Source organism: Thunnus maccoyii, chromosome 1 (assembly GCF_910596095.1).
Source record: "Thunnus maccoyii chromosome 1, fThuMac1.1, whole genome shotgun sequence".
Taxonomy (NCBI): Eukaryota; Metazoa; Chordata; class Actinopteri; order Scombriformes; family Scombridae; genus Thunnus; species Thunnus maccoyii.
In genome coordinates this window covers 33,608,109-33,630,606 of record NC_056533.1, presented here as the reverse complement: position 1 = coordinate 33,630,606, position 22,498 = coordinate 33,608,109, and the positions used below count along the sequence as shown (strand labels likewise).

The window sequence follows — 22,498 nt, the reverse complement described above, 5'->3', positions numbered from 1 at the left end:
AGGAGGAGGGGGGAGGGGGGGGGGCCCTCCCTCACACTTCACTCTCAGTGGAGGGCTTGCGCTTGGAGGCCCAGCCGGTGTCGGGCAGGCTGTGCTGGGCGTGACGCTGCGGGGTGATGGCTGAAGGGGTGAGGGTGGTTATGGAGGAGCATTCGGACGCCTCCTCCTGGAGGAGCTGCTCCGTCTCGCCGTCGTCTAACGAGGCGCTGCTGGCCTGCAGGGAGACGGTGTCCGTGCGCATGCAGGTGTGCAGGCCGCCTCGGGACGGCTTGATCTGTTTTAGGTCGTCCCAGTAAAGCTCCTCGTTGGACAGGAGACACACGCCCTCCACTATGCGGATCTTCTCCTTGGTGTAGCCTCCATCTCCTCCCCCCTGGACAATAAGATATGATTAGTTAGTTTGACAACAATTTAAAAGGAAAAAACCACCCTGAAGTTCAAGTTTAACACTTTTCAGAAGTCCTTTTGTGATAGCCTGTTTTCTTCACTTTACCTTGAACCTCAAATGCAGCAAGCCATTCAGATGTAACCCCTCTGAGGTCATGCGAGTATTTATGTTAAATGTTCCTTTCTTTCTTCCCTCTTCACTTGTTCTTTCCTCCCTTTCTTTAAGTCCTTCCCCTAACTTAAACCATCCTTTATTTTTAAAGAACAATTACGATTTATTATATGTAAACATCGACCACATAAACATTCCCAAAATGTTAGTTCAACCTGTTAAGGGTGGATTTTCCCACTGAAAGATTAATAAGTAACCAACAGCACAACACTGCAGAACAAGATGTCACCTTCAAACACAACCCATGCACAGCAGATTGGCTCCTTGTAGTAATGCTGTGCTTCCTTCTGAAGTTAAGTTTTTTTTTTATTTTCAGATTCACAGTGGCAGATGGTTGTAGAAATAAAAGACTGGTGAAAAACCATAGTGAATTCTGCCCTTATTAGGGATGTCCTGATTTTCTTACTTCATTTCATGTGGAGTGTCTGCAGATATTCTCCTACAGTGAACACTGAGTGTAAGGTCTCTAATCTCTGATATATATATTCATATATCTTTTGATAGTTTGTTGTATAATATCCATGTAGAACTTATGTCCAGCAATAACAGTAATTATAATATCCAGTATTAGGCATGCAATTGGCTTTTTTTCTGATTTAATGCCACAAAACACCAACATCTTACTGGTTGGGAGCCAACAGGGTTAATGGGGGAAGTGGTCTTGATTTTCAGAGGCTCTAACAATAATATCATTGATCTGACATTCTTGGATGTTTGTAGTAATTTCACCAAGTTGTCACGATTAATTTGACAATGATACGTGGATGTTTAAAGATGATACATGTAGCACCGTTAATAAAAATCAACCATTGAATTTAGCTTTTAAATTCTTCGCCCGTTACGTCAGTTAACACCAAAACATCTATAAAAAGTAAAGACACTGGCATGCTATTGATCACAGCTCTGTAACTGCACCATAGAGAGAAATCATTAATGTTGGATAGCGGGTGGCATGCGCTGAAAGACAGAAGAAAAGGAAAGGAAAACAAAGAAACAGCAGAAGGCGATTAGGAGAAAACAAAACTAGAAAAGGCACGACTCCTCCATGCGGTGTAACTACCTCTCCACGGGACATGTGGGTCAAAAGATAAAGGGAGAGAGGGAGTTGTAGGGATGAGAGAGCTGCGGTGAAGGAGAGAGGGGGAGGAAAAAGGTGAGCGATGGTGACTGTGACCTGCACATGTTACATTTTATGATATGCTGATGCAAACGCGATCAGTCTGACCGGAGACAAACAGAAAATCATTTGTCTCTGTTGTTACCTACTAAACATCTACACAGTCTGATCATAAACATCATGGATTCAACTGAAATCCATTCGGCTATTAAAACAATCATCTTCTCTTCAGTGCTCAGACTTCTCTTTACCTCTTTTTTATATCGAAGCTGGTTGTATATGGGAGGCTTCTGCGACGCCTCAATCTTGACTTCCTGCGTTGATGTCCGGTATGAGGGGTTACTGTAGGTCAGGTTGCTAACCCCCGGGTCAGCAAACTTTGACTTTTTATGTCTGTTGATCAATAACAAAGACACAAATCAAACTCTCCGTGAGAGCTGCAACGATTAGCTGATTAACTGATTGTTTGACAACTATTAAATTAATCAGCAGCTATTTTATCGATTAATCGCTTTGAGTCAAGAAAACAAAGTCAAAATGTGAATATTTTCTGTTTTTTACTCTTCTATGGCGGTGAACTGAATATTTTTGGGTTGTGGACTCTTTGTCGGGACAAAACAAGACCTTTGAGGACGTCACTTTGGCCTTTGGGAAACAGTGATTGACAATCTTTCACCACTTTCTGATATTTCATAGACCAAATATTCTCGATTAATTGATAATGAAAAAGTTGCAGCCCTGCTATTCACCATATATCGAATGCAAGTATTTCATATGATGTGGGAGAGGGAAATGTAGAAGTGGAGGACTTACCTGTAAATAATCAAAGCAGCAATGAGGATCAGAATGGCCAGGATGGTCAGAACTCCACCGATCACATAGCTGATATGAAGTCCTTCTCCTACGACAGGTGACACAGATGTGACAGATGTGTTTATGGAACAAATCAAGTGGCTTTGCGTAAAAGAAAAGTACCGACTATTCAGTTTTAGTTTTGTCTCAGCACAGAGAAAGTGTTTAGTCTACAGTAGCTTGTGTTGTGTTTATGTCATGTGGGATGGAAGGTAGTGTTGGGAAGGGCTGCCATATTTACAACTTGTTCATGTCAACGGAAACTCAAGAGGGCGACAAAAACCAAGTCTCTGTTCATTATGCCTTGAGGAGTAAAGACTAGACATGATAGATGGCTCTGTTTGGGCAGTCAACCTAATGTAATCTAGTGTATTTTGACGTGCTTGTTAAGGAATGACGACGTTTTGTGATGTGACAACACTGTGGTTAAGAACAACCACTTGGTTAGGGTCGGGGAAAGATCATGATTTGGGTTAAAAGTGTTTATCTTTGAAGCAATGGGCTGAAAATTGTGTGTGTGTGTTTGTCCTATAATTCACCACACGGCGCAGTGACAGAGGGGCCCTTCACAGGCCGATATTAATTTGATTACTATAACATCTGTAACATCAATAACGTCGGATGAGATTGTTTTGTGCAACCAAACATACAGAGGCCATAAAGGATTGTTGTGTTGTAGGTAATATAATGCAGAAAATAAATACAACCTGTGAAAGGAAATATGATTGTATTGCACTTTTTCTAGCAAACTTAAGGAATTCATTTTTATATGATGTATGAAAGAAGTGCAGTAAGTCAGTAACACATTCTCAGCCTCTAATTGGAATTTTTACAGCCAGGAGAAATATCCTTCAGCAAAATCCATTACAGTATCATGAAACTGTCTGAGCAAATTATGACTAAAACATTGACTAATATTAGACTAAAATAAAAACTAAGTTTCTGAGTTACTGAGTTTCACTAAACTGATACTTTAAACCAGCTACAGTTTTTGTTAAGTGATTAAGACTAAAACTAAATTTAAAATTCTCGTCAAAATTAACACTGGTTTAGCTAAACACATTCATCTCTGTACTGGACACACATGGATAAAATTCATATTCTCATCTTTCTGTGGGTGATAAAGATGGTAAACCTGGATTTCCCAAATGTCAAGTGTGTTCCTTTATGACCACAGTGTAGAGAGCAAACTGATGAGGAGAGATCCGTTTTTATATACTTACCATGAGGAGCCGTCACCACGTTGCTCGTTGAGCAGCCTTCTGTGTTTAGGTTCTTGTCAGTGCAGCTATAAAAAAATAAGACAGAAACACAGCTTGAGAAAATATAATATAGCTCAGGGGAGTTTGCTTAATATTGGCTGTTAATTAGTCCAGCATGACCTTATTGAGTCAAAACATGATATAATTTCTCCTGAAGATAACTCTCTTTAGGGGCCTTTGGGAAGAGCTTGTATCTTTATGAACAAAGTTGAAAGGAACTAAAAACATTTTAAAGCAATGATACCAACATACTGGGCAACAGAACAGGTTTACAACTGTGTTTCTCAGTGGAATATGTGAAGGTACGCTGGGATACTTTTAACAGAGCAAAGTTATTAAATACATTTTGTAGCAAATGAAAAAGAAACAAAGAAACATTCCTGTTAAAAACTCAAATGGACAAACAGACGTACTTGACCACCGATGGTCCTCTGTGTGGTGTGTCTGTCGGAGCTTTGGGGATCTTGTTAGGGATGGGGGTGCTGCTGGTTCCTCTGGCAGGAGCAGTGGGGACGTAACCTGAAACTGATAAAACACATGAGGATCAGTACCTGTATGTACATGTATACTTTATTGTAAAAATTCAGACCTCATTGCACATCAGATTTACAGATGTTATTCTTTATTTCTGAATGTGAGATAAGAGTGTTTTTTTTTTTGGATGAAACAGCTCCTTTAATTTACCTAAAAAATAACTTCTAGAGATTTGGTGTGTGGTGAGATCTGAACATTGTCTTGTACTTTACAGAGGAAACTCCTGTCATATCTCATATATTATATTCTCACTTCACTGTTAACCATTTACCAAAACATACCCTTGTCATTTAGATTATAGATGCTTTTCCCTTGATTTGCATTAATTTAAAAAAGAATAGAAATCAACATAAAGCATCATGAAACTTGTCACTTCACAAAAACACACTTAAGTGTTGTAAGTAACTTATTCAAATTCTTAAGTCATTTAAGTATGTTTTGATGCTACAGTATCCTAATTTCACCCTTATTTCAGTCAATATCAGTACATTTTTTTAAACCTGAGATAGTAACTGCATTTTCATATTTCTAATCAGCTCTTATCTGTGATTTGGGCTACAACATGTAAAAACACTGGTGAGTTCTTTTTAAGATAAACATCAGCATGTAAAACACTTGAGCACACGCTGCACAATCACAGTTGTCACTCACTAGTTGAACAGGGTCGCCCATCTGGTTCATCAGGGCACGCACACACAAAACTGTTGGTCTTGGCGAAGCAGAGGTGAGTGCAGCCGCCGTTGTTCACTCCACAGAGGTTTGTACCTGAAAGAGAGAAGAGAGCATATTCACACCGAGCACCAAACAGTCTTCAGGGGTTTACTTGAATTCCTTCTTTAGTTTGGATTACTTCTCTACAGTGAGAGTGATGACATTTGAATTTGGCTGGTATCAAGTAACAGCACCGTGACACTGGAAAATGAAGGTTTCAACGCTCTTAAATGAGAGAATGCAAATTGAAATGCAATTCAAACTAATTACAAGAGGCTCATATTTATGTTTTTAACACTAGAGCGACTGAATAGAGCTGCAATGTTGTTTAATCGATTATTCAACAGATAAAAAAAATTGTTTTAGTAACTTTTTCAAGCAAGAATGCCAAACATTCATTGGTTTCTTTGTCATATATGACAGTAAAGTGAATATTTTTGGGTTTTGGACTGTTGGCCGGACAAAACAAGACATTTGAAGACAACTCCTTGACTTCTGGGAAATTATATTGAGCATTTCTCACTAGTTTCTGATGATTCACAGGTTAAACGATAACTGATTAATCGAAAGAAATTGAAAGTATTTGACATAAGCCAATCCTCCTTCAATACTCCTCATACACAAGGCAGTAAAAAATGTAATTTGTTGTGTGTTCAGCTTGGGTATGTGTTGATTTTATTGTGTTCTTCCACCATGTTATTCTCTAATTCTGTGACGTGCCCTGTACCTGCATTCATTGCCTACCATGTGTGGTCTCTAAACATATCCATATAGCTTCAGCACTTCACCAACCAAACACTGTGTGGTGTCTCTCCTGCCAGGTGAATGAGTCTCCTAGAAAAAGCCTCCTTACCTGTCTGTCTGTGAGGTGATACCACTATAATGTCCATGAGGCCCTCCACGTTGGCCAGCACGGTTTCCTTGTTACGGCCGGTGTGTTTGTCCACCCGCTGGATGGACTTAGTCTGCCAGTCCGTCCAGTAGATCCAGCGGTCTTGCTGCGAGAGTCGGGAGAAAGGAGTTAGAGGGGAGGACACCGGCTTCAACTGGGGAAACGAGGGAGAAGAAGAGAGGAGAGGAAAAACACAGACAAGGAGCAGGGGGACGGGAGGAAGAAGGGGAAGGGAAAGGGGAGGGAGAGAGGAGGAAGAAAAATGAGGGTCAGAGTGGAAGGGAAGTAGAAGAAATGGTTAAGTCGAATGAGTTCAGTATGAGTTGGAGGACGGAGAGATGACCAGTGGGAGTCACACGGTGAGCCGATGAGTGAGAGAGAGCAGGTGAGTGGAGGAGGCAGCCAGGAGGAAGGGTCAGCCCAGTGATTGACAGCTGAGGGTTAGGGGGGTTGAGGGAGGTACCTGAGTCAGGGCGAAGGGGTGAGACACCGGGCTAACGAGGATCTGACGCAGTTTCCCGTTCAGGTCGGAACTCTCGATCCTGTCCAAGTGGGCGTCCACCCAGAATATCCTGCAGAAAACATCACACAATCATAAACACACTTCAGTCTGTAAATACACTTTAAATACTTTCCGACTGCACTGTAAAAACAGGACTTTAAATATCCTGTGATGCTGTAATCCTCAGTACACACAAGAAAACAAAACTGTTGACTGGATGACAAACTGAGAGATAGCTTTGCTTTTCTTAGATCCTTATCGCCAGGGCTGGGATCTAAGAAAATGGCAAAAATGTAAACTGTGGCCTGAGGTCGGTGTGAGAAGATAAATTAAAATGTTTATCCTCTACACGGTGGCCATTTTAGGAGAACTCAAACTCAGCTCATCAGGCTCACCTCTACTGGAGACTTTTTCATCACTTCAGCACTTGCTAACATGCTAATATTAAGCATGTTAACATTTTAGAATGTAACGTTAGCTTTAAGCTCCAAGTACAGCTGAGTTATGCTAATGTTAGCATGTTAACATGCAATGTTTTTGTAACAATTAGAATGTTGGTTTGGCTAAATGCTAACACAGACGCTAGAATATTAACATGCTGATTGTAATGTTAGCATTTAGCACTGTGTCCAGTCAGCGTGTAAGGATAAAATTTAAAAAAAAAATTGCTAATATTAGCTAGGAAGTTAATTGGTGGACAGAAAATATAAAATAATACAATATCACAGGAATAAATTATATTTTTATGTTGATTCAAATAACTGTAGTAGCTTTTCAGGCTTGTTGTATGCTCTTCTGTCAATGCAACAAATAATTTAGTTAAGTGTATTAATCTCAGTATGATCAGTTATTGTTCAACTGTATGTTCAGTTGGCCTTGCAGATATACTTTTTGATGTTGTAATGATCCAATTTCTCCATGGATATAATATCTTATCAAATTTAATTTTATGAGGCTCCTCAGTGTGAGAAGAAGCCACACAAGTAACCCCCCCAACAAACATCCTTCTCTGTCTGACCTGCGTGTGTCGTAGTCTAGTGTGAGACCATTGGGCCATCCCAGGTCGGTGTTGATCAGAACCTTTCGGTCCGACCCGTCCAGGTGAGATCGCTCGATCTTTGCAATGTGACCCCAGTCAGTCCAGAACAAGAACCTGCAGAGACAAGGCCGAACTGGTGAGAAGAGAAGCAAACTGGAAAAAAGATACCTGCAGCCGTATGACTCCTCCTTTAGCATTTGCTTCAACTTCAGTGTTATTAAGACATCTTTTAACAGCTCCAAAAAAATGCTGAAGAAATTTCACAGTTTATGAAATTATACTGCACCAAGAGTCTATTATATGAATTATTTCTTAAAAATGTTTAATCGTGTCACATTCACTCCCTGTCTCTTACCCTTTGCTCGGGAACACTGCGATGGCTCGAGGTTCGTCCAAACTGTTGTTGACCAGGACTTTGCGGCTTGTTCCGTCCAGTCGAGCCACCTCGATGGTGTTTCTTCCAGTGTCGGTCCAGTACATGTTCCTGGCCACCCAGTCCACAGCCAGCCCGTCTGTGGTCTTTAGGCCCTGGCTGATCACGGTCTCCATGTTAGTACCATCCAGGTCAGCACGCCTAAAAAACAAAGTAAAAGGTGAACATTACAGTGCATAACTATTTGATTAGAGGAAATAAAATAACCTTGATTATACTAAAAGTTAAACGATACATGGCAGGATAGAGTTTTCATGTGTGTTCATACCTTATAACATCCAGGGTGACGTCGGTGTAGTACAGTTTTCCGTCCACGCTGTCATAGTCCAGAGAGATGACGTTGTGCAGCTCGGGCACTGGTACGTGCACGTCGGTGTGATCGTTGGTGTCCAAGGAGATTCTCCGCACACTGACGCGGTTGGAGAAGAGCAGGTATGTCTCTGGGGAGTCGTCACATGACCTACCGTCACCCTTGAGCAGGATGCCCGTGGGACAGGCACAGGATGTACCGTTGGGACGAGGCAGACAAAGGTGAGTACAGCCTCCGTTCCTCCTGCCACACTTATTAAAACCTGGAGAGGCCAGAGACAGAAGGGATGATGCACAGAGACAGAGGTGATCTCTAACAATATGTTTGTACTCGCAGCAGATTTTGTTTGCACAGAGGTATCTTGCTGTTTCTAGGCAACACAAAATCACCTGTCAATAAATCATGTGCTGGCAAGCTAAGCATAATAATTATCAACAGCAGTTACTGTATTTTCAGGCAATCAAACACAGTAAATACAGACAAACAAATTTAAAATGAACACTAAAGTTCCTCCAAGTTTGACTTGTTTATGTTCTGGTAATTTCTGTCCATGAGATTAAACGGCTCTAGGTGGCTAGGGTCAATCACTACTAGGCTTTCCTCCATTCTCGTGTTTGTTTGTGGTTCAATTGGCTCCTCTAAAAACATGAAACCAAGGGCAATACAGTGCTTTGATTTTGAACATAAATATTCTTTCATTCATACTGCAAGTAGCAGTATGCGGAAGAGTAAGCAAGAGGTGGCACTAAAGCAGTCTCTAGAGATATAGTATTGCACCTCCATAAAGTCGGGGGACCAACGAGAGACACTTTCCATAATGCAACTCTGTAAATGCAGACACCTTTCAAACACCACATCCTCGGTTTGTAATACTGGATTTCTATTAAAAACGTGTAGGCTCAAAGCTCAAACTGAGCTTAACTACAGTTCACCTGTGAAAAAAATCAACTTTATGTCTTCAGACTCACCCAGTGGCCTCTCCCTGTCCACAGCCTGGATGTCCATCAGGCCCGGCAGGTTGGCTCGCACTGTGATGGTGTTGGCTCCGGTGTTCTTGTCGGCCCGCTGGATGCTGCGGCTCTGCCAGTCGGTCCAGTAGATGTGGGACCCCAGTAGGGTTAAACCGTACGGGTGCTGGACTGGAGTCACGAGGGTGTGGCGGTTCTGCCCATTCAGGTCGGAGGCCTCGATACGCTGGGAGAGGATGAGAAAGACAATGAGTACATGACTCCATGTTTGCCGCCTTTCAGTTTAACATTTTCACATTTTAGCCACTTGATGTTTACACTATTTGAACCTTTAAAAATGAATTTTTAAAAACCTTGCATTTTTTGCACCAAGTGGTGTTCATGTCTTGTCTCTCTGGTACATCTTTATGGATTTAACCACTTTTTTCTTTGTATTGTCCAAAATTATTTTATTGTTCTGGCATGTTTTTACTTTATTATGCTTTGTTTTTAGTTTTTCTGATCCAGAGTGACCTGATCCTCAACATCCACAACATTATAAGACCTCAAAACAAAGAGGCCAAGGCTTTATTTCCTCTATGGTTTAGGATTAGTGAGGTAGCTGAGGAGTTGTGTGGGCATCAAAGGCAGCCGCCACTGACCTCGGTGTGAGCGTCAGCCCACAGCAACTGTGAGCCGGCCATGTCAATAGCCAGGCCGTTGGGCCAGCCAAGGTTGTTACTGATGAGCACTACACGATCTGATCCATCCATCGCAGAGCGCTCCAGCTTAGCGTGCTCTCCCCAGTCTGTCCAGTACATATAACTGTAAGAGACAGAGAGAGAGGGAGAGGTTAGCAAGTGTAAGAAGGCTGAAAACAAGACAGAGATAATCTGATGAGAAAAAGCTGGACTGTGAGAGCAGCATATGGTATATTAGACATGTAGTTGAACTATTCCTCTAACAGAACTTTATGAAAGCTGAAGTGGAAATCACTATGTATGATCTATATCCACCTATACCAGTACAATCAGAGGTTTGAAGGTGTTAAATCCATTAAAAGAATCTATGATACTCCAGCATCCTCACCCCATCTCATTGTAGAGGGCAATGGCTCGAGGGCTGTCCAGGTTTTGCCAGACAAGAACTTTCCTCATGGAGCCGTCCAAGTTAGCAACCTCAATGCGGTTGGTTCCTGTGTCTGTCCAGTAGATCTTTCTGCCAACAGCATCCACCGCCAGGCCATCAGTTGTCATCAACCCTACAGAGGGAGACACAGAAGGAGACAGAGGTCGAGTCATGACACCATCACTGGATGGACTCAGACAGCATTGTACTTTACATGTAAGCGTTCCTCCTCACCTGTAGATATGATGTCTTCATCTGCTGTTCCATTGATGTTGGCTCTGCAGATTTTCTTCAGTGTACTGTCAGACCAATACACTTTTCCTGTAGGAGGCGCCACATACACATGTAAGGACTCCATTAATACACCACTAGTCTTTTTGAAACAGACCTTTTAAAACTCTGAGAAGACACACAAACCTTCTTTGGGGTCGACGCCGATGGCAATAGTGTTTTTCATGGAGCTGTTGACGGCAAGAACCACATCAGCAAAGTAGGGGATGTCCAGAGAAACCATCCTGATGTCCGTCCTCCGTGCAAATACTAGGAAGCTGCTCATCCCTGCACACGCACACACACACACAGCACATCAGTTTTTTTTCACACATCACAGCACCTTCCTGTCAGTAAACAGAGAGGGCTGACATTCTTTTATCTTCTTGGCAGCAAAGGTTTTGACATGATGCAGATGCTGCCGTGTAAACAAAATATAGGACCATCTGTAGATGATCAAAGCATTTATCTGCTTTATTCACATACACCTCACATACAAAATCCTGAATATTACTGAGATTATGTGAGAATTGCTGGTTAATCACAGGTGTGGATGGATCCATTCTAACTTTCGAAATGCAAAAAGACGTTTTGTACCAGGCGTGCAGGTCTTTCCGTCCGTCTGCAGGTTAATCCCGGTGGGACAGGCGCAGCTGGACGCTTTGGGAGCAGGAGCCAGGAGACAGAGGTGGCTGCAGCCTCCGTTATTTACAGCACACGGGTTACGCACTACAGACGGAGACACACAAACAGATTCAGCTCACCCACTGTCCTCCTTTCTAGGTCAGCTTAGAGGCAAGGATTTCAAAGGGAATTGGGGAATTTGGAGCAAACAAAACAGAAACACACAACTTGCGGATACAGACAGCGAAACTCTTCAGGAAGCACAGGAGAGCCCTACACAGCAGTGAGATCAGTGAGGTTTCAGTTTGGTATGAGCCCCTGAGGCTTTCTGCCCTCTCAGCCACTGATCTGTGCCCAGTTTACCTGTAATCCCCCCCAGTGTCAGCACAGCAGACACATCTGAGCTCTGGGAAAAGGCGTCAAAAACCAGAAAAGCAGAAAGTGAGAGGAGGAGGTTTTTTTTTTTTTCCCTTTGTCACAAGAGACTACACGAGTCCAACAGAACACAGAGTATTCTCCATAAACAGAAGGCCAGTGTTACATTTTTCATTTTTTTATCTTTTCTTTTGTCTGTACTGTAACACATTGGACTTGAAATCAGTGGCTGTGTTTTTGGAGGTGTTTTTTGATACCTAATATTATATATGAAAACTTTATTTAATTGTATGTTACCCATTTACTTTCTACTCACAAAAAAATGGGGTTCTCTGTGTAAAAAGGGGCTACAGTTCCTACACTGTTCATCTGATGTGGATGTAAAAAACCTCACATTAAAGCTAAAGTCAGCACTTTAACCTCGTACTTATATTTTCATTTCTGATTGTATATGCTGGAGTACAGAGATAAAAAAATGTGCCACTGCTATTCAGACTTGGTGTAGCATGTGGACACACACACAGACCTGTTTCGCGGTGTCTCTGGAACATGTGTATGTCCATGAGGTTCTCCAGGTTTTCGGCCAAAGTGTGTCGTCCCAAGCCGGTGAGCTTGTCAGCGCTCTGGATGCTCTTAGACTGCCAGTCTGTCCAGTACAGCTTGTCCTCGTGTACAGTGAGGCCGAAGGGGTGAGGCAGCTGGCTGCCGATCAAAACCTGTATGCAAAAACAGGAGAATAGGTCAAGTGACATTTACGATTATTTCCAAAGATATATTTGCAGTGTTGATTCCGCATTAACAGAAAAACTAATAATTCAGGTCACAAAACAGTGAAATAATTAAGTTCAAGTTGCTGTTAAGACATTATTGCCATCATTACAATTTCAAGACCCTGTGATTAGCACCCGTTACCTGTCGGTCAGAACCGTCAAAGTTGCCGAATTCAATAGTCTTCATGCCAGCGTCGGCCCAGTACAGGCGTTTAGTCTCATAGTCGATGGCGAGCCCATTGGGCCATGTCAGGTTGGATGAGATGATGACAATGCGACTGGAAGCGTCCATTCCAGCACGTTCGATCTTTGGGTTGGCACCCCAGTCGGTCCAGTACATGAAACTACAGAGAAAGAATAAAACATGAGAGATGCTGCGCAAAGTTCAGGTTCATATATCAACTTATTAAACCTTTTCAATCATCTCACCCTCCAATCGGGTCGACGACGATGTCTCTTGGCCGGTCCAGATTCTCCCATATCAGTACAGTCCGCATGCTCCCATCTGCATTAGAAACCTCGATACGATCTGTACCTGAAGACATGACATGATTGGTTCAAGAGCACACACTGTCACATAAATGATTGTACATAATACAGCAGAAATATGATTTTAAGTGTAAAGATGTGTAGTGAGGCTGTTTACCAGCATCAGTCCAGTACAGCTTGTTGGTCACCCAGTCAATCGCCAAACCTGCTGGGCTCTCCAGACTGGTGTCCACCACCACCTGAAAAAAGCAGAGACCACAAAGATCTCATTTCTACTGTTTTAGCTTCCATGCAGTCTTAGGTTACATCTTGAGGTTTTGAGCTCTTAGACATGTTTAGATCCAAGCTCAAAAGTAAACCTAGACGGATGATATTTGGTGTTGTTTATACAGCAGAGATAGAGAACAAAAACAAAGATCTGCCATTGAAATTGATGAATCAAAGGTGTAAATAGAACAGTGATAACTTCTTGTATTATTATTGCAGTTTTCTGTTGTTGCAGCTTTTGTTTGGTTTAATTTAATTCTTCTATTTTGTGTTTTGAACTGACTTTAAACTTTTTATATTAGTGAAAATGTGAACATTTATCATTTTAAACCATATTGGGACAGATTTTTATTTTATGTATATGGGTTCTGTTGTTATTTGTACTGTGCCTGGTAGGAGGCTGTATTTTTAAAGTCAACTGAACCGAATTAGCTGCTATTATTATTATTATTATTATTATTATTATTAACTTTTTGTGTTGCTGCACTTTTGCATCACCCCCAGTAGATGGCGGTATTGCATAAACCTATTTCCTGCTCTCTTGTGATGCAGGTGCTCTGCTCTGCTCTGTAAAAGTCAGGGACAGATGAAAAATAATGGATTTCAGTGCTACATTTAGTCAGTCTGTAGCTGTAGCTTTCACTCACCTCCTGCTTGGTGCCGTTCCACAGAGCTCTGTTGATGGAGTCAGTGGTGACATCTGTCCAGTAGATGTAACCGTCTTTGGCGTCCCAGTCCAGCGCCACGGCATTGCGCACGTCAGCCAGAGGGATGACATCATCGGACATGTCCTCTGTATCAAAGCTGATTCGTCGGATGTCCGTCCTTCGGGCAAAAAGCAGGAACTTGTCAAGACCTGATTAAAGACCAAAGGTCTTCTGTCAGTCTTCTAGGTTTAACAGTGGGGTCAACAGTGAACACAGCACAACAGTACTAACACACAGAAAACTAACAGCCTTTAAAGGGCAAATCTAACCAAACCGAGTGATTAATATCATAAATCATAACCTTTCACCTAACATAATTATCTATAATGATGATGATGATAAAATGTAAATGTTTTTATAACTACAGGGTGTGTAAGTGACATAAAAAAGAATCATTAAAAACTTTGCCAAAAGTCAATTTTAGTTCAGCACTTCTCAAGCTGCACTGAACCGTAACATATAATTTGACTCGTTTTAAATTTTCATTAGTTGAAATTTCACTTTTGGTGGATGTCCTCTGCATGCACTTTTTTTTTCCCCTCTACAATTTTGCTTCCTCTGACAACCTACACCTCAACTGCCAGGCTGATCAGAGAGATTAAATGCATGTTACAGGATTATCTTCCCTATTTAGCTTCTCAGAACTGACTGACTGTTGAATCAGTAAAACCTTGCAATCTTCTCTTAAAGTATTGCTGAGGATTTGTTTTATACATGAATTTTTAACTCTTTATGAACTCTTTAAAGACAGTGATCCTCAGAAAGAAGATAAAAAAAATCATCCTATTCCTCATACTGCACCAAATTTATTGAATTAAATAATTGTTGTTGTCAAGTGCAGAATGGCTAAAATAATTGCTTTTGGCATTTATTGTTACATACATAAATGAATAAGAATAAATAAATACATACAATAGCCCTAAAGTAACCAAATTACAATGAATATTATAAATTTAAGGTGTTGAGGGACTCACTGTTGGCACAGCTGTGGTGGTCCACCTTCTTGAAGCCGGTGGGACAGGCGCAGGTGTACGTCTTGTTGCTGGGGAGACACAGGTGGCTGCAGCCTCCGTTGTTGGTGCCACAGCGGTTTCTGCCTCCTACAGGACAGACGGAGACACACAGCTCAGTGTACAAACGTTTACATCGGAAAGGCGGTTTCTGACTCGGCGTCCTCCCCCCTTTCTCTTCATGTTTCCTGTGTGCATATTTTTACAAAGCTTATTCTTTTTTACAAAATCGGTCTGATATGCATCATGTTTACAACTGTTCTTATCTTACATGATGACGTGTTTATTGATTTCATTGCGTAAATCTTGGGATGTAGTGATTCTACATTTCATAGTATATAGTTCTGTTGTAGTCTTCAATACAGATTGTGAGGAATGTGTTATAATAACTACAAAAATTACATGCGTTTGTAAAAAAAACAACTGAATGTGTAGAGTTATCTGTCCATAAAACCTTGTGAATTTTACAATTTTGTTTGTGTACGGATTAAACACGAGTTATGGTGTGTTTGTGAGCTTTAAAGGTGTTGGTAGATGTAATTTTGAACTTTGGATAGAGCCGCTGTTAGCTGTTTCCCATCTGCTTCCATTATTTATGCAAAGCTAAGCTAATTGCTAACTGGATAGCCATCTTCTCATCTAACTCTCTGCAAGAAAGTGAATATGTGTATTTTCCAAAATGTCAAACTCTTTCTTTGACTATATAGCAATACAGTGAACCTGCATTTCATACTGTCAATACATACATTTGTATCACTGCAGTTTTTTATTCCTAAATAAAATAAACTATAACTCAACTTCACAGCGTTGGTCTTTTGTTATTCTAAATGTCACAGAGTGTGACTGGACTCTAGCTCTGAATCCTTTTTGTTTTGTGTGATTGACACAGAGCTCAAATCTATTTCAGCTCTGACATGGTTTCACATGATCTCACTGAATCTCATCTGACACCAGAGAAAAAAAAATTGCCTGATCTCCTCCTGCCAGCACAGAGGCAGCTCACAGTTCATAACAGTGTCAGGTTGTTACAGTATTTTATCAGCATGATAACCAAAACTTTCTCTTGGCCACAACTCAAGTTCAACACACTTTGTTAGCAAAGAACACAAGTCTTTGCTGTAGCACTCCACTGGGCCAGTTTCACCACAGGGTCTCACACTAGTGCAACAAATGATTTTATCATTTCTATGGTTGCCACCGTGTGAAAAAGATTTCATTCATGTGTGCTCTGATACACTTAAAGTAGAGGAAATGTGTTGACCTCAACTAGTTCATCCTCCTTTTTGTTTGATGTTTTGTTGTCCAGCACTTTGTTCTCCTGCCTGCTGCATGAAATTTTCTACTGCTTCAGGCTGCAAGCACGGTTGTTGAATTCATTTAAACTATCTGACAAACTGACATTATGCACAGTATAATATCTCTGCACTGCCTTCTGTCCATAAACTGTACAGTGTGTTATTGTCAGTGATTCTTTTGTAACCAAGCACAGACATTAAAACACATCTAAAACCTATGTAAAATCACTAAGCTTAGTCCCAAAAACAGTTTGTTTCAGATCATTAATAGATAAAATGACTGATTACTTTGTGTTTCTGCCTCTGACTGAAAACCCTCAGTGAAAAGATTAGTAAATCTAACATGATTCTTGCTGCTGTTGGTTATGAGATCAAAACAAATCATTGAAATTCTCCATTATCTTGCTATTTATTCAAGTCGCAGTTTTGTGACTTTGCAGTCATATGACAGCAATGAAAGCAAAACATATCGCCATAACAACACAACCTTTGATACAACTTATTAAAAAACACAGAACAGTGAGTTCTGGAGAAACTGGCCTCAACAGAGTTACAATATCACCTTACACCTGCATGCAGGTCTAATCGCCCAATTATCTATGGAGACATTTCAGGAATATTAAAAATTGCATTTAGCTTCCAACATGGTTATGTACAGACCTGCAGGCTGCCTCTGGGGGTGCAGGGTGTGGATGTCCATGGGGAAGTGCAGCTTGTTGCGAATGATCTCCTGGTTCTTGCCGGTGAATTTATTGGCGCTGTTGATGCTCTTGGTGTGCCAGTCGGTCCAGTAGAGGCTGTCTTCAAACACCGTGATGGCGAACGGGTGGGGAAGGCCTAAAGAGACGGAAACAGAGAGTTTTAGAAAGGCTGAGAGACGCCCGCCGAAACGTTCGACAAAACCAGCAACAACTCATTAAAGAACGAGCTGTTTTTTGAGGGACGTAATTATCAAAGTAAACAAAGAAAGGAGTGAAGTTTGACACCTTTATAATGAGTGAAAAAAATAATGCTTCTGCGGTGCTAATGTGGAAATTTGAGGCCTCTTTCCAAACATAAAAATGGAAAGAACAAATGCTGCAATTGGCTTGTTCCACCAACGCTCTCCAAACATCCTCCCATTGAGCGCTGTGGGCTTGGCTGATGTCATATTATCCCCGTTCAGAGCTGCATTCAATTACTCTGCCTCTCATCAGCCTGTACTGTATATGGTTCAGTTGTGGCCAGACCGGCCAAAAGCAGAGGCGCTCCATCGGTTTCCTTAAGTAATGTGACTTTTCCATCCAGAATCTGGACGCCCTTACACCCAGTCAGACTGATACATGAGGCTGATACTGGACAGATATTATCTGAGTCTACCATCAAATTTTACTTAGCTTTTAATCATTTTAATGGGTAAGTTTAATATGATGGACAGTAATAGATCCCAGATTTTTCTCTACCACTTAGAGGGGTGTGTACGTGCGCGCTCCAATCCAAAAACAATCTTATTAGTTTCGGTTTTATTAAAGTGTTTCAAGAGTATTTTCAGCTTAATAAGGGAAACGATTTGGTGGAAAAAAAACTAGATATTTGGGATTTTTTTGTTGAACTGGTTAAACACATCAAACACCTGAAAAACTTTCTTATCTTAGAGGCAGGACATAAAGTCTTTTGTGACTTAATGCGCACAAATCAAAGTTAAAATTAGAAATAAAAAAAAAAAAACATCATTAAATATAGCAGTAGCAGTGAAAACACAAATACAGGAATCTTTCATTTGTTGTTCTAACTTTGTCAGTAATGTGCTCATGTAAAGCCCCATTGCCTTTAGAGAGAGGCTGGTTGAGAAAGTATGTTTTCAAGGGCCTTTAAAACTTTGGCTACGTTACAGTAGAAGTCTCCTTTTTTTTGCATTGACTCTATTAGTCTGTAAGTACTTTTGTCTTTTGTACAAATTGTTGACTTGTGCCTAAAAATGTCAGTATCAGTGCTCGCAGCCCGTATCAGTGGATACCCCTGGCCTAAATACTAACATGTGTAACAGCAGGGAAGTCCTAACAGATTTGCCTCCATTGGGAACATCTGCTCAGGGTGACTCCTCCACACTCATCCAAGTTAACGTTCTCTTTCTCTCTCTCTTTCTCTCTCTCTTCAGCTTAATCCTCCTCTTGTGGAGTAGCGGCGCAGCCAGTTGGATTAGAGTGCTGAATTGATGGAAAAAGTGATTTCTGCTGCTGCTACACAGAGCGGTAATGGTGGTGGTGGTGGTGTTGGTGGTGGTGGTGGTGGTGTGGCGGCGAGTGTGCGGGCGCAGGGCTTTTAAAACAACGCTGCTCATTTAATGACCGTGTTTTACAGCGCGGCGTAAATCTCGAGTGGTAAATGGCTAAAACTGGTGAGAGAACAGAATGATAATGAGCCACGAGGATCAGAGCGAGGAGTGTGTGTAAGCTGGAGTGAGAGACGAAAGTTTTATCGTTTTAATTTAGTTATAGGTTTTATGAGCGACAAACTATTTGTTTAATCCCCCTGTGGTCCGAGGTGAACGAGCAGATTTTACTCCTGTCTGCCTCCAGAAAAAATTCCCTACTACCTCAAATCTGTGTTAGAGATTAGAGGTGGATTTTACCTGACTGGAGCATCAGCGTGCCAGTCGGCCGATAAGTCATGAGAAAATTGCAGTACATAAATGTCAAATATATGTTTGAAGTAATTTAGAAACAGTGTCTCCATTACAGTCAGTACACCAGACACGAGAAGCTGATGTCTCATTTAAAAGGTTTTGACTGACGTGGAAAACACTATCCAGGCTGGGTGTTTGTTCTATTTTGCACATTGTATCTTCTCATCATCTTCTTCCATTTCTTCCTCATTAAAGGATTATTTTAGTGAATTTTTTTCCTTATCCCTAACTGAAGCACTGTATATTGCTGTAGAGATTGTAAAAAAACCCCTGAAGCAAAAGTTGTGTTATGATATATCGGGCTATACAAATAAAAAAGTCTTGACTTCACTTTATTAAGTTATCTCTGCTTTCATGGTATTAACTGTGCACAACTAACCAGATGGGAGGATTTTATCAAAGTGCACTTCATTGAATACATAACACACTCAGCTCCTAACAGCCGGTCTGTTAAAATGTCAATTTTAGTATGACGATTAGTATAATGGAGGTTATCATTGTGTTGGAGAGTTGAACTACACTTTATTGTAGGTACTGTACTTCATGACAGCTTTTATTATTCCTATTATATATTATATTCTTACTTTGATTTAGTTGTGGCTTTCTGTGGTGATTAATCCTATTTTTTCCCCACAGTGTATTTTGGATCTTGAAGGCTACAACTGCATTTCCCATGTGTACTAGCGTGACAAAGCACAGGTGTGCTGTATTTGATGTGACTATAGGCTCTGGGGTTCCTTTTTGTCAAACACTTGCCTGATGAATGTTTAGTAAATGAAAAGCTGCCTGTTAATAACTACATTAGACCTAAATATGTTATATAATATTAGACTTTTTGGCCTTTGCACTGTGCCATGTGCAGGGCTGGCTCATTTTTTTGACTTTTTGTGATTATAATATTTAGGATTCTGAAAAGAAAAGGGGTGAATTTTCAATCAAAACAAAAAAAAAAGTGTTAAGTTCTGCTCCCTCCTCAGACGGGTCCAGGTGTGTGTGAGGCGATACTGGCTGTCTGTGTGTGCTTTCTGATCTTATCCTAACATGAGGGAGACAAATAATACACCCTCTTCCCTCCACTGAGTCATCGACAGCTTCAGAGGCGTCTGGTTTTGATACGGTCACCTTCTTCCATGTCGTCTCTGCACCCCCCCCACCGCCCCGCCCCCCCCCCCCCCCGCCTCCTCCCCCCCGCCCCTGCCTCCTTTTTTCCGGGACAGCTGGAAGAGCAGCTGCAGGCCAACGGGGCATCAAACGTCCCACCCAGCCTTCACAATAATGTCCCCTTTAACCTATATGTGGCACCTCCCGGTCCTCTCACGCCTCGAGCGAATCTGTCACACTCTCAGTGCGGTAAGTCACACGAGACAACACAAACGCTGCTTCCAACTGGACAGAACGCTGCTTGGATTACATTGCGGTGGACCGCAATATGAGGGAAGTTTAGCGGTGGTCTTTTTGTGATTCATATCTCATATCACGTTTCTCTTTGAACTGCGCCACCGTCTATGTTGTTTACAAAATGCCGAACTTAAAATACGATATTGATGATGGTTTGTCATGTGTTAAGCCTGCATTGAACACACTTTGAATGTCAACTGTAAAGTCATACTCTATTAAAGCAGACAGGATGACGTAATCACATAAATGGAAATAAAATAGATAAATGAGCAAAATAAATGTTGAAATGAGAAAACTCTATGCATGATTTCAAAAGAGGAGACAGCAACATCGACTGACACGAGGAGGTAACTGGTGCATATATAAATTAATCAGACTGAGAAGCATCCAAAAATGTAGTTTTAAAACTTTTTAAAAAGGATAAATAGCAAGGGATTTAACTCGTGCTGAAAATGTTTTCTTGAAGTTTGTGGAAAACTGCATGTACTTAAGCGAAACACAATCTCTTTCTATGTTCAGACCAAAATAAATACGCAAAATGTAGTCACATATTAAAGCCTCAATGTGTAGAGTTTAAAAATGTATAAATCTGGCGACTCCAACTGGTAGTTTTAAGAATTACACTGCGGCAGACTGTAATAAGGTGGATATTCATTGTCCCCAGAGGATGAGAGGATGACTCAGACCTTTGCTCTTGCTCCACTATCAGGCGATGTATGTTTCTTACTTGTATACAAGTAAGAAACCACGAGTTTCCCTCTATCGCCACCTACAGGCCAGAGCTCTACACGCGTAATTTCACAATCTGTGCACAGCAGCGTGAGCTCGTCCACTAGGGGGCGTTGTTTTGTTTTGTCTGTTGTCATTCCTATAAGACTGCAGCGGACAACTCGTTACGAATGAGGCGTCGCTGAAGTATAAAGCGTTCGTCCTCCGTGATCATGTCCCTCACACACCCCCCGCCCCTACGTCCTCCTGTCCCCCACCTCAAGGTGCACAGGTGTGCAGACAGGATAGCGGCATTATCTGTGACACCCGCCTGCCATCCAGCTCCAGTGACGGAGGAGCTGGCACACATCCAAGTAGCACACACACACACACATACACAGAACTATAGGTGTATGGAGATGGACACACACACACACACACACACACACACACACACACACACAACTATAGGTGTATGGAGATGGACACACACACACACACACACACACACACACACACACACACACACACACACACAGGGAACTATAGGTGTACGGAGATAGACACTCGTTAACATTCCTTGGCACAGCGGCTCAGAATGTAACCATGCACACACACACACACACACACACATCCACGTCCCATTTGTCCTGTGTGTTGTCTGAGCAAACAGAGGCTGTGGAGGAAGGACAGGGCCAATTACAGCCTTTTATCCTGAGAGCACACATCATTAAGGAGAGCTCAAAGGGCCGATGGCACGGAAGCACACACACACACGCTCATCGAACATTTCCTCTCTCTTTTTGCACTCTTAAACACTCTTGATTGTCACTGATGTACTTCCACACTCGTGTTTTTCATTTCATTTCTCAAATTCCCTAAATTGGAAGCCGTGCTGTCGGCTCAAACCTCTGTTCACAACTCTTAACATGGTAATACGCATCGAATTTGTGGTTCACATCACCTTTTGCAATTATTTTAAACAGTTTTCTTGACCCTGAAATGATCCTTTAATGATAACCCTTCAATAATTTGGAATGTACTTAATGTCTGTTTCTTTCACAGCTACTGCTAGGGATAATTTGTTTCTAATGGCTGAAAATCTCCAGATTACCCAAATCCAAATGTTTCTTGGACGCGGTTCCTTTTTCTGAGGTAAGACTGTCCACCGAATTTCATGGAAATCTAATCATGTGGTTTTTCGCCTGCTGACAGACAGACACCTGGGTGTGTAAACACAATTTGGGTAAAAACATAATTGTGCTGAGGAGCATTGATGACTCAGTGGCTCACCTTCATCCTGCAGTAGAGGTTGAATAACACTTGATACTTTCATTATATTGATGTGAAATTGGAAAGCCAACTGGACTGAAAAATCTGCAATAACTGACTGCTGTCCTCTTAACTTTAAGTGTTTCTGTCTCTGTAACTCTCCTTCACCAGCATGACACCCCTGGGCTGCTGCCATTGCCCGGCCCTTTGTATCATTTCTGGATTAAATCATCACACCGCAAACCTACACTTGAACAGGGTGTCCTGCTGATCGCACGTTTGCTGACTGTGAAACATGAAGAGTAGAGATGAAACAGATGAAAATTATCAGCCAAAACCTGGGAAACAAATCTTACTGCAAC

General features: G+C 41.5%; 1 protein-coding gene across 2 annotated transcripts in view; it reads right to left on the bottom strand.

Moving 5' to 3' along the window:
* Positions 1-22,498, bottom strand: part of lrp4 (low density lipoprotein receptor-related protein 4) — a 116,083-nt gene continuing 93,585 nt past the window's right edge. Inside the window, exons 15-38 of one of the 2 annotated variants that reach the window (XM_042388707.1) lie at positions 16,754-16,930; positions 14,763-14,888; positions 13,729-13,937; positions 12,972-13,053; positions 12,755-12,860; positions 12,468-12,669; positions 12,082-12,271; positions 11,154-11,285; positions 10,704-10,844; positions 10,521-10,607; positions 10,248-10,419; positions 9,821-9,983; positions 9,180-9,405; positions 8,170-8,473; positions 7,824-8,042; positions 7,448-7,582; positions 6,391-6,499; positions 5,889-6,081; positions 4,976-5,089; positions 4,204-4,315; positions 3,752-3,816; positions 2,490-2,577; positions 1,928-2,069; positions 1-373 (exon numbers count right to left, since the gene is read on the bottom strand). In XM_042388707.1, coding sequence (XP_042244641.1) covers positions 32-373; positions 1,928-2,069; positions 2,490-2,577; positions 3,752-3,816; positions 4,204-4,315; positions 4,976-5,089; positions 5,889-6,081; positions 6,391-6,499; positions 7,448-7,582; positions 7,824-8,042; positions 8,170-8,473; positions 9,180-9,405; positions 9,821-9,983; positions 10,248-10,419; positions 10,521-10,607; positions 10,704-10,844; positions 11,154-11,285; positions 12,082-12,271; positions 12,468-12,669; positions 12,755-12,860; positions 12,972-13,053; positions 13,729-13,937; positions 14,763-14,888; positions 16,754-16,930 — 3,836 coding nt within the window. In that variant the 3' untranslated portion in view covers positions 1-31. The remainder of the gene's footprint in view (positions 374-1,927; positions 2,070-2,489; positions 2,578-3,751; positions 3,817-4,203; positions 4,316-4,975; positions 5,090-5,888; positions 6,082-6,390; positions 6,500-7,447; positions 7,583-7,823; positions 8,043-8,169; positions 8,474-9,179; positions 9,406-9,820; positions 9,984-10,247; positions 10,420-10,520; positions 10,608-10,703; positions 10,845-11,153; positions 11,286-12,081; positions 12,272-12,467; positions 12,670-12,754; positions 12,861-12,971; positions 13,054-13,728; positions 13,938-14,762; positions 14,889-16,753; positions 16,931-22,498) is intronic. The other variant, XM_042388758.1, reaches the window with a different exon arrangement.